The sequence below is a fragment of the Aricia agestis genome, chromosome 22 (assembly GCF_905147365.1).
Source record: "Aricia agestis chromosome 22, ilAriAges1.1, whole genome shotgun sequence".
Taxonomy (NCBI): domain Eukaryota; kingdom Metazoa; phylum Arthropoda; class Insecta; order Lepidoptera; family Lycaenidae; genus Aricia; species Aricia agestis.
The window spans coordinates 171049-183869 of NC_056427.1; the positions used below are offsets into that span (position 1 = coordinate 171049).

The following is a 12821-nucleotide window of genomic DNA, read 5'->3' on the forward strand; positions in this document are numbered from 1 at the left end:
AAAAACGGAACCCTTATAGATTCTTCATGTCTGTCTGTCTGTCTGTCCGTCCGTACATAGAATTACCATCTGTCTGTTATCTCGCGCTGGTCGTGTTTCTGACTTGCTCCCCTACTCTACCCGTCTCTCTCCCGCAGATCCGCCGTCGTCCGTGACATCTCACTTGTCGTATTTCTGTCCTGCTTCCCCACTCTATCTATCTCTCTCCCGCAGACTACGTGTCGCTCTCCAGTCTCCCACCACCTTTTCCGTCTCGCTTCCCCACTCTATCCGTCTTTCTCCAGCATCGTGATATCTCGCTGGCCGTGTTGCTGTCCTACTACCCTACTCTATCTGTCTCTCTCCTACAGACCCACCATCATTCGTCATCTCTCGTTGGCCGGGTTTCGGCGTGGCGCTGTGGGCGGGTGGCGCGGCGGCGCTGCGCTGCGACGTCGACGCCAACCCGCCCGCGCGCGCCACGTGGACCAGACACGACCGCGCACCCGTGTAAGTATAGGAACCTTGCAACTTGTATTTTTGTGAAGAGTATTTTTGTATAAGCACTAGCTAATGCCAAGTCGACATCTTAAAGGCGAAAAGGTGATGGAGGGAACTAATGAAAAACTGAGCGTTTAACCTACGACGTCTATCGTGTAGTAGCGTAGAGCCGCTCAGTGCGGTCTCTCCCTTGCGAGTAGTTTCACATTGTCAGCTTATTACTTGGTGGGTGTTTAGAATCAGTCGTGGCATTTAAGTCGCTTTAAATGATAAAGCTGATTTCTTCTTGAAATCTCTTTTTATTTGGTCAGAAAGTTCTAGTATCTACAAAATTCTTCGCATAATACCTCCCACGATTTCGAAAAGCTGAGACTCAGTTCCGAATCAGAAAAAGTATACTGTGTAAGTGTAGTAAGTGACGTCACGTGTATCTCTGTCAGTTCCCTGGCGCCCGTAGAGGAGGGTGGTGCGGGGGAGGCGGCGACGCTACGGTGGGGGGCGCTGCGGGCGGCACACGCGGGTTGGTACCGCTGTCGGGCGCGGTGGGCCGATACAGACTACTACAGCATCGGGTACTACCTCAATGTGCTGGGTGAGTGATGATGATGAGGAAAAACTGGATGAAAATTGATATTTAAAGCAGGTCATACACGCAAGGATGTACCTGACAGGTTTGCTTGAACAGGTCAACTGTTCAGGTAATCCGGAGCGTGTATGTTACAGAACTGTGCAGGTTTTGCCTCAACTTTGCCTGACAGGCGTAACTGCACAGGCAAACCTGTCAGGTACATCCTTGCTTTTATGGCCTGCTTTAGTATAACGATACTTCCCGGAGAAGAATCTTAACACGTAGATGCCTATGGCGATGTTTTTAAAACTTAAGCGAGTTTGCCTATTGCTTGTCAAAAAGCACCTTAAGATTTGGAGAGACAGACTTTACATGATGGTAATAATAATGATGCTAACGTTAAGGTAAAGCCTGATGAAAGATCATCTTCTTTAGTAACAGAAGAATTATTGCTTAATTAAAACTTTATTTAGCATCAGAGGAGGCTCCCACAACAGAAGCAGAACCGGAACCAGAACCAGAGACGCAAAAGGTGGAAGTGCCGCTTGGTGGCAACGTGCAGCTCCACTGCCCTAAAGGTGAGATAGTGCAATAAAGGAGTGAGCACACTGAGACGGGCCATGCCGGGGCTCAGCGTGCCGGGGCTCATCGCCAAAATCCGCCTCCATCCAATTTGTATGGAAGCGCTCCGCTGCGCCCCGACACAGTATGCGATACGCGCATCCGCTTCCATGCAAATTGTATGGAGGCAGATTTTTGCGATGAGCCCCGGCACGCTGAGCCCCGGCACGGCTCGCCTCAGTGTGCTCACTCCTTAAGTGATCAGAAGTTGGTAGCAGGCAATTGATGTTAAATTATATATTGGGACAGTAGAAGATGTAGATTATGGAATGGAGGGATTGAAGAGGTAATGTAAGATGAAGTATAGGCCGTGGATTCAAAAAGAGTTGTAAGAGAAATAGATGATTTTTGAGGGTTAGGTTGTTTACGAGAACAAAGCTTAAATTAGGACTAAGTTTTAATTTTGATAAAAAAAGCTAAGATATTTAACAGGGAACATCTGTTAATAATAATAACGTTGAGGTTGGTAATAAAACTAATGATGATGATGATGATGTACAGGCAGCGTGGGTTGTTGGTGGCGGCGCGTGGTCGGCAACGCGAGTGACAGCTGGGCGCCGGCCGGCTCCCATCACGCGCATGGAGTACTAGGTGAGCAAAAACCGCAGGAGGTGTTTTGTGAGTCTGCGGTCCTACGTCATTTGGTCGCGTTATGTGAAACCCAACAGACAGATCATCATCATCAAGAAAATTCGCTATTTTCCAATGTCTTAATTTTATCGGTGGTATAAATACCACCGATGGAATTAAAAACCTTAAAAGGTATGAGATAACCACACAAATTATTCTTCTGTAGTTCGGGGAAAGCAGTATTGTGTTTAACAAAACTGTTAGTTTGCCATCACTTTATATTAGTGTAGACATTTTGAAACATTTACATTTCGTCTCTTATGATGTCGTTCTGTCTTATGGACAACATTTATAGGTATGGGAATATAATATTGTTACATCTACATTATAATCTCTTTTATCATGTAGGTATAAAAGAAGCAGTATACGAGGAAGGTGGTGAGTACCGGTGTGTCGGTGCGCGCGCACCAGACCTACAGCGACTCAGGGAGCTGAAGAGAGTCACGCTGGCTGTTACTGGTGAGTGATGGTGATGGAGGTTTTAATCATAGAGTTAGACATTATGGTAAAAAGGCTGTTAATTTAGTGACTGTAGATGTGTAATTAAGTATAGATAAGATAAGGCAGAGACAATGTTAATGATCAATTTGTCAATATATTGCCATGGTCCATGACTAGAGATGCGTCATACATATCTACATATCAGTTTGCATTTTTTGTATTCTTCACAATGACAAACTAAAAACTTCTTCTTTTTTTTGGAAGTCGGTAGAAAATGGAGTGCTACAAGGTTCCAAATTTTATATCATACAAAACTTATACAGCTATAGTCCAGCTATACCTTAGTACTACTATCCGTATCAAAATTAAGTATCGATGTAATTATGTCGATTGGATGGATCACTTCAATGAACATGGCTTTGACATCTTGAATCTCCATCAGGCGGCGCGACGGCCACCGCCATCAGCTCTGAAGCTATATCTGGTGGGTGGCGGCTCACGTGCGGCGCGTGCGGTCGCAACCTGCGCGTGGTGTGGGTACGCGGTGGCCGTGCGGCTCCTGCTGCCCTGGTACCAGACCTCGCGCAGCACTGCTGGCGCGCGCAGATTGCCCTGCCTGAGCCTGATGAGGTGAGTGACAGATCTCCAGATGGATATTGCTGTATACTTACAGACACTTGTAGTCTCGTGGCTTAGCTTATGATTCGATCGTGGTTTCGGTTCCTGCAGAAGAACGTACTAGATACTTATAAGTTTTGAAACCAAAGGTCAGATCAAGGCTTGATTAAGGTGAACAGTCCTGGACCAGTGACTAATAAAAAAGATATTCTATGTCGTCAGATACACATGTAAAAAGTAGGTTCTGTGCCTAGTCTCTGGCTATAAACGAGTTTTCCTGCCCCATAATCTACTTTTGTTAGATGTCACTAAAATTGTTCCAATGCTTTCAAAATCAACAAGTCAATCCAATCTATTGCGAGTTTCGAGAATTCACTACCTCCACTTCTTCACCAGGTATGGTGCGTGGTATCAGCGTCCAATGGCGGCGCAGTAGCGGTGTTCCCGCGCCGGCCGCCCCCCTCCCCTGCGCCCGCGCGCCACGCCGTGCGAGCGCTGCACGCCGGCTGTGACGTCACACGACCGCTAGCAGCCCTGCTAGCCGCAGCGGTGATGGTATGGATATAGATAATAGAGTGCAACTTCTTAATGACATCTCTTTTTAATAGCAGTTGGTGATGATTTACATTGATAAAGTTGTGGATCCAAGTTGGATACTGTGGGGTGGAAAGGTTGTAAGCTGGGACACTCGATAATGATGATGATGATAATGATAGCAGCTCCTGTACATCCGACATTAGATGCTGTTACAATTATTGTCAAAAATATATACCAGAATCCAATGATGCTGGAGGTTCAGTATCAATGTATATCAGTAATAAGAGCAATCAAAATATAGCAACAAATAACGATGATGCAATGTGAGGTTCCACAATACATTAAGAATGTTGCACTGTACACACTTGGGAACATGACAAGAGCAATGAGGTAGACGAATTAGTAGAAACAAATCTTCTTAAATATGAAGAAGCTTTTAATTATGAAAAGATGGTCTTGTCATGTCGGCAAGTTAGCTTTTTAATACATAAGATATTTTTGTAATGTTTTAATAAACTCAGTCGCCAACGAAGTGTCAAATTGAATAAAACCCCAACGTTTTTTAAAAGACTTGATTCTTGTCATATCGAAAGCTGCTGTGAGACCAGAGAGCGTTCTTCGAAACTTATGATGTTTGATGTATACTATAATGTCCATTATGTTATTAAACGAGGGTAGATCAGACCTATTATATAGCTATCCCTTTCACAAACCATACGTTGGAGCGAGAAGTTAAAAAATAGTTTAGAACCTTTGATCACATCTTTTAAGCTACTATCCCATTTTCATACCATACGTTGAATCAAGAACGATGCTAGTCAAATTGTCTGGTTATATTTTAGGTCTGCTCTTAGGTATGAAAGGTTCACGCCCAGTACTTTTAAGTTCCTAGGTCCTAAGCTTCGTCCTAATGCTATCTTAATGATTCAATTACTCGTAGACGTGTCGATGTATCCTAGTAGTGCTCCTATAATCATTTGTTCTAATATAACTGTTATGTGTAGCTACCTACGGACTATATTTGAAAGCCACGAATTTACTTGCTCCTTTTTTTTAATATCATCTAAAATTCTCGAATCACCTTCAGAAAATGTATCATCTTTGGGTTGATTTCCTTCAGTATAATTAGTAAAATCGTATTAATCTTTTAAATCAGGAATATTTTTTTTATGTCTGCAAGAAATTCGTGGCCGTTGTTACTTTTCACTCCTTCTTCTTCTCTATCGAAGTTAAAACAGGAAAATGTGCCAAATTGTTGATATTGTGTTAGTTTTTATTCTGTGGAGTTATCGAAGTGTATAGAACACCAAGTTTAGAGATGTTAGATATACAGAGCGTTCAGAGTTATTCTGCCTCCAGTATGATCTTTATGTCAACGACATAAGGATCTCGAAGGTAAAATAACTCTAAACGGACTATAAGATTAAGATTTTATGGCGAATTTCGTCAAGTTCACTTAGCACAAACGCGGCGACGCGACGTAGCTCTGACAAACTGCCAATAGATTAAACGTTTAATCTATACTGCCGTGAGACACTGAATAAAATAAGTCGTCGGTCTCGCTTTTGCCAATATAATTAAGTCGAGTTATGTCACGTCTACGCGCATTGTACTAGAGGGCATATATCCATATATTTTATATAGATGTCAACTCGATGTATCATAGCTTATCATGTAAATTTCGATGTCAATTTTCGGTCCGCGTTGTGCGGATTTTTGTAACGAATTTGCTACCACAATTTTTGCAACAATCTTGTAGGTAAGTGATATATTATTGAATGTTCTAGTTGTTGTTGATCTCGGTTACTCTCATTATTGTCTGATATGTCTGTCTCTTTCTCTGCTACACTTTGATCGGAATGAGTAAAACGTTTAGCTTTTGAAGTAAGGGGAACAGAGATTATGTTTCTCTCTATGTAATAACCGATTGTCAAAAGGATACTGTGAGGTAGATAACTGTCATTTGTTCCAATTTCCACATAAAAATGATCAACATAAAGAAATCATACAGTAATCATGGTCAGTAAATCAGCAGCAGAAACATTTGTATATTTAACTGACACAATTATATCACAAAGAGATGATCTGAAAAGTAATTTGTTATCTGAATCAACAAATCAGAATATGCAAGGACTAAGAGGAAGCTAAACGTTTCACTCATTACATTTCTTTCTTTCCTGTCAGAGTTATCGTTATTGTTGTAAAGAATTGTGATACCAGCGGGGTGCGGGGCGCTCTGTCATATATACGACGTTATATAACACGAATTAGTTGAATTAGTTGTTAGGGAATGTATTTTTGTACCGTCTAAAAGTTATGGTCAATTGAAAATGTATAATTTCGTGTACCTGTGGATAAAATTATCCGTCCAAACGGAATTCGATAGGTTATTAAGATTAGAACCTCTATCTAGCAGCCTTCCTAGCACGATGCGACGCGACGTGGCTATCTCACTATTGACTGTCTTTGACGCCGCTGAATTTGGATGAAACTACGCACACACATAGTTTGTTGCCTAAAGTAACATGGTTGTACCGCTTTAGGGATAAAAAGCTGATAAGATTGAAAAAAATAAGGAATAAGATAGCGAGATAGCTGCTACGTCGTTGTCTAACACCAAATCCCTTGAATCCTGTAGAATTGGGGGCTAAAACGAATTACAATATCTAAACGATGACAAAGATACAGGGAAAATGTGTAAGAACATCTGCGTGGTTGATCCACATTGTTGTTTTCCACAGACTTTAATCTTTTCCATCTTCGCTATCGTTTTATAATGTGATAGGTCCCCTGAATAGATAGATAAATTATAGATAGAGATACCCTTCTCCTCTCTTTCTCTCTCGACGAGTGTTCTGAACACGTTTCCTTTTATTAGAGACGACGGCCCCCGCACCTCTGATGTATATATTGATGATATTGTGACGGTGGCATCCATATTTTTGGACATAAATTATTAAGCTATAGCATAGCTTTTTTCGCGGCGACCAAATCAAGAAATTTTGTTTAAAAAAAACTTAACATCCCCGCCACTCCGACCGACACAGCTATGCAGTGATGCTGTACCGCTGTGCCAGTCGGTGCGGCATTGCCAGACTTCGGCACTTTGTTTGTGTTAGTGTGACTAGACGTATGAGAATTACAATTGCGTCGATAAAAAATGCTATGCAATAGCTTTACCGCGGCAGTCCTCGCGAGTCACACGTATTTTCATAAGAAAATTATGAACAAACATAAATAAGTATTCAGAGCTTATCTCTTTGATAGATTCCTTCCAGCGAATAATTTATTTTTGCGAGCGTAAGCAGTGAAATTTATTTGGCTCCGCATAAAATTATCACCCGTTTAAAAGTTTTTGATTTATTCCTTGATTTATACAACGAGTTTTTAAATAAAAGTTGCTGGTTTTTAATCACTTTGCTGTCATATTAAACAGCTAGCCAACGTTCTCTTGCTTTAGACGCGTTACGTCGCTGTCTGTCTAGAAACAGTCATGAAATAGAAATGTTGACATTTAAATAGAGATTTCTCGACAGATCGCAACAGTGCATGGCCTAAAGGTTTAACTAAACCGATAATTATAAAATAATGTTGCCAAACTAAAGTATAGATTGGCGTTAAGAGGTTTTACTGAGCCGATAATGATAAAATTATGCCAGACTATAGTATGGATGTCGCCATCACAAATTTTTCGTACCTAGCGTCCATTTTGAGATACTGTGTATCAGGTGCCAACACGGAGACATATATTTACACATACTATGTTTATTTGATATGTGTATCGCAGTGTTTACTCGTATACTGGATAATAAACGGTATTATAATACATCTCTTGGTTTTTATTATCTCTGACACTTGTCTATACTTATCTTATATCTTTACGCGAGCAATTCTTGTTTAAATATATATATAGGTACTAAATTTCATGAAAATGTTGGAAATTGGAATCTCGGAATTGGCTCCAACGATTTTCATGAAATTTAGTATATAGGGGGTTTCGGGGGCGATAATCTATACTCCACTCGGGCTAGCTTGTCGCTAGCGGTCATTGACTCCCTGTCAAAAACTTGTAATTTTTCATATAAACCGCGGATGACAATGAAGTGTCAGATATTGTTTATCGTGGTTTTATATGGAAAATGACAAGTTTTTGACAGGGAGTCAACGACCGCTAGCGACAAGTTAGCCCGAGTGGAGTATAGCTAGGAATCATTTTTAGAAAATGTCATTTTTTGTGTTTTATCGAATACCGAGCAAAGCTCGGTCAAATAGCTAGTTAATTATTATACAAGGTGTAACAAAACTTATGTTTTCCTTATATAGAGTTTACTGTAAAAGTAGCAGCGTTGAAAGTGAATTTTTTTGGTGATTTGTATGGGAAAATCCATGACGCTTGGGCGCTTGCCCAACTTGTTAATCTGCAGTCTGATTGATTTACGCACATTATCGGTAACATATACATATTTTTGGGCACATTTGTTCAGACGCTGATATAGACTAACATAAACGAAAACTGGCCAGTTCTGGCAATATTAAATACATACGGGTCGAATTGAAAACATTCTTTTTTGAAGTCAGTTCAAAACGTCATTTAAATATTAAACTTAACATAAAAGGACGAATTCCTAAATTTTCATCAAAAGCCATACTTTATAAGGATAAAGGGTATTTGACACGTATTACGGTAAACCCTCACGGCGTTTAATATAACCCTTGTTGGGCTTATCTGAGGGTTCGGGTAAAAACGTGCGTTACCAGGGTACCAGTACCAGGGTCGCAGATAGGAGGTTTAATGAAAATGTACGACGACGATACAAGAATGGATGGGTCTTGGGAGAAATACGAAAGAAAGTATTTTATTATTTACTATACTGTACTCAGCGAAACATGGCGGTAGCGGTCATTGACTGCCTGTCAAAAACTTGTCAGTATAGACTAGATGACGCCCGCAACTCCGATGCGCCAAAATTCGTTTAACGTGGCGGGAACTGCACATTTTTCCGGGATAAAAAGTATCTTATATCCTATATCAGGACTCAAAGTATCTCCTTACCAAATTTCAGCTAAATCTGTTCAGCGGTTTAAGCGTGAAGAGGTGATAAGCAGACAGACACACTTTCGCATTCATCTTGCGCTGTGTTTCGCCGAGTGAGTGAGTTTACCGGAGGCCCAAATCCCTTCCCTATCATCCCCAGTTCCCTTCCCTTCCCATCGCTACCCTCCCCTATTACCCTATTCGCTTTTAAAAGGCCGGCAACGCACCTGCAGCTCTTCTGATGCTGCGAGTGTCCATGGGCGACGGATGTTGCTTTCCATCATGTGACCCGTTTGCTCGTTTGCCCCCTTATTTCATAAAAAAAAATCATTATATTAGTATGGACTAGTCGATCTACTGGGGGATAAGGTTGAAAAATAGTTTTACATGGGGATGATGGTGATGAGGATGTTAATAAAGTTAAATTAAGAAAAAAAAAACAATTCCATACATTAATCATTATTCAATTCATTAATTCAATTCGATTCAAAACTTTAATAAGTGTCAACTGTTAGGCTAACAACGGTTCATTAAATAGACAAACACAAAACTTGTAACGAGCTGATGATGATGAACTATTGCTAAGAACACTCTCGATCATACACAGCACAGGCAGACATACACGTAAAACTTATAAGTTACTAGCTGTCCCGGCAAAAGTTGTTTTGCCATATAAAGTAATATCGCCCATATTATTCTATTGAAGTGACTAAATAAGTATGGCACCATGGCAACGTCCATCGCTATCCCGTCGCACAAACAATGGTCATCGTCAGTCTCGAGTTGTAATAATTTACTATTATTTATTCAATAAATGCACTTATCAATATAAAAAGTAGCCAATCTCAAACCTACTGAATATTTATTATGTATATAAAATTTTAAATTTGATAAAAATCAGTAAAGCCGTTTCGGAGGAGTACAGCACTGACAGAGCAAATTTTATTTCACTTTTATACTTATACAAATCACATATACAAATTTTTTTTTTGTGATTTGTATAAATATTTTATACAAATCACAAAAAAAAATTGGTCTTTCAGCGCTGCTACTTTCACAGCGAACTCTCTACAGGGAACATGTACACACCCTTAGTTTTGTTACACCCTGTATAGTAGAAGAAAGAAGAAGATAACAAAGCCTTCAAACGATAGTTTTGCCCTTAGCCACTATGACTGGTAAATGGTAAAGCTAGTGGGCAGTGGCACAATCTTGTACTGGCAGCTACTAGCACACACTTATGCTTGCTGCTAGCAAATAGTCATGCTAGTAGAGCATCAATTCACGCCAACATACTACACATACTAGCACATAATATGCCAGCTACTGGCTTACAGTCATGCTTGCTAGTCGCTACTTGATACTAGCACATAGCTATGCTAGCTGCTAGCACTAACACGGTACAAAACTCGTTTGTATCAGAGCGCGCTATTTGCGGTCGATACGGCCACTGTACTACGAGCGAGTTGGGAAATAGCACAGGGGTTCCGTAGAGGATTTTAAATATATTAGTTTAGTTTTTATTAGTAGTAATTTAGTTTAATACTTATTTTGAAGTAGCTAAATCTTATCTTTTAAATATAAAAGACTCGCTCCTGGCAACGTTGTTTTGCCATAAAATGATTTTCCCTGTTTTCCTGCTTTTCTCTTGGAGTTTTTTCTGATTTTTTTTCTATAGACCTCGCAGGTCCTCGCAGGTCCTCGCAGGAGCCCGAGACCTTTCCAACGAATGCAAAACCGTGGAAATCGGTTCGTGCGTTCTGGAGTTATAGCGTCAGGAAGGAAAACCCGACCTCTTTTAATATATTAGATGAGATTTAGGTACTGCAAAATTAGGAAATAAAATATATTAAAGTATCTGGTGATATCTTACTTCTTAGTAAACATAAAGTTTTCATGATTGATTTTTTTGACATTTATTTTCTCCCAAACACAGAATAACTTAATTATTATCTGTCGTATTACTCAGACACGTAATCGTTATAATTAATACATAATAACATTAATCAGTATTACATTAATCAGTAAACGTATTCTAAACATGGTATGGCTTGACATTACTGTACGTCCAATCCCAAAAAAATCTCATCCCACAAGCAAAACTTTCTAAGGTTTTCATCACAGACTACGGAACCACAAAACTCTTTCAACTCCCGCCATTGTTCCCCCTCCCCCCACTTCCGGCCGGGACCGGACACGCCGGTTCAAATTTAGAACGCGGGTTTATGAATGCGCCTTTTGAATTTGGAATTATCTTTTTTGAGATTTGTTTATAACTAGGTGGCCATTCTAATCTTCACTTTCTTTCTAATTGTTCGAGCGCATACGACTACTAAATAGCAACATGATAAATTTACAACCACCGGCATGCTAACATTTCTTACTACCCACCAATTGATATTTCAAATACCTTCCACATTATTAATATTTTATGAATTTGCTTTGTCATTTTGTCATTCACCTTTCTATTCTCTTTGTTCGCACATACAAGTAACAATAAAGTAATTTTTGTCAAGTCTATCTTTAATTATACCAACCAACCAACCAAACATACAATTCGGAACACTAATAATAAAAATGCAATAGTGCCTCTGTCCGTAAGTAACAGAATGGTTTATGGTACAGACTTCTTACTTAGGGTCAATTTATACTAGCGCAGAGTTGAAGCGCATCGAAGCAAATTATTAGAACTGGACATATCAAAAATTCAACCTTAACTCCAAAGTGTTAACGCACTTTACTACTTCTGAGAATTAAAAAAGGCGTGAGCATCCGCGCGAATTCGCGTGAATGCGCCCGGCCAACGCTGATAGGCCTCGCAGATGTATTGTATGCGTTACGCTCTGGAGTTAAGGTTGAATTTTCTGTGTTCAGCTTTTGGAAATACGCTACGCTTCGCTTCGACTCTGCTCTATTATAAATTGACCCTAAGGGAAAATAAATTGTGATATTTTTCCGCAGTAAAAAGTAGCCCATGTGTTAATCCAAGGTATCAACTTACTTCATACCAAATTTTATTATTGATCAATCCAGCCGCTTAGACTAAAGAAGTAACACATACACACTCACAAACTCTCGCCTTTATAAATAATTATTTGATAATATTATGATTAGTGTAATGCTAAAGTGTCTCTGTCTGTCTGTCTGTTATCTCTTCACACTCAAAACACGGAGTTCTGCGAGACTTCTGCGAGGCCAATCGGCGTTGGTGGGGCGCAGCCACACAAATTCGCACGGATGCGCGCACCTTTTTAAATTCTCAGAAGAAATAAAGTGCGTTAACGCTTCGGAGTTAAGGTTGAATTTGTTATGTTTAGTTTTAATAATTCGCTTCGATGCGCTTCGACTCTACGCTAGTATAAATTGACCCTTATAAAACGCGGGTAACACCGCGGGGTACAGCTAGCTTATAATATTAGTATGGATGTAGATTTTTTCATCAGCTCGGGGACTAGTAAAGTATAAAGTAATAAAATATAATATCATGGGGGTTCTGTACAGTGTCAGCTCGCGCCTGGCCGCGGAGATCTGTCCGCTACATTAATTTTTAAAACCATTACACTCTACTCTCATTACGCGCTAGTGTGGTGACATGTCGATGAAATATTAAATTTTATCGATAATCCTTACTAATATTATAAAGGCAGAAGTGTATCTGTGTGTGTATTAAATGTATCCAAAGTCAAATCACATCAATTTATTTTTTATAATGTTTGATGATTGATCGTTATAATGTTGTACAAGTTTATTTATTTATTTAATTTTATTTATCCCCGACGAAAAAGATGAGTGTTATATATTATTGATATAGTTTATTTGCTTCAAAACTATCATGATCAAATGTGTTCTCAACTCACCCATTATGATGCGAGAGACATAGTAATGTCCCTT

General features: G+C 39.8%; 1 protein-coding gene across 2 annotated transcripts in view; it reads left to right on the forward strand.

Annotated features, from left to right (window-relative positions):
* LOC121737980 overlaps positions 1-7715 on the forward strand; it is a 67780-nt gene extending 60065 nt beyond the window's left edge. For both annotated transcript variants that reach the window (XM_042129732.1, XM_042129733.1), the window contains 7 exons: positions 351-489; positions 921-1072; positions 1522-1626; positions 2171-2260; positions 2648-2758; positions 3183-3370; positions 3755-7715. In XM_042129732.1, the coding sequence (XP_041985666.1) occupies positions 351-489; positions 921-1072; positions 1522-1626; positions 2171-2260; positions 2648-2758; positions 3183-3370; positions 3755-3925 (956 nt within the window). In that variant the 3' untranslated portion in view covers positions 3926-7715. The remainder of the gene's footprint in view (positions 1-350; positions 490-920; positions 1073-1521; positions 1627-2170; positions 2261-2647; positions 2759-3182; positions 3371-3754) is intronic.
* Positions 7716-12821: the final 5106 nt, after the last annotated feature.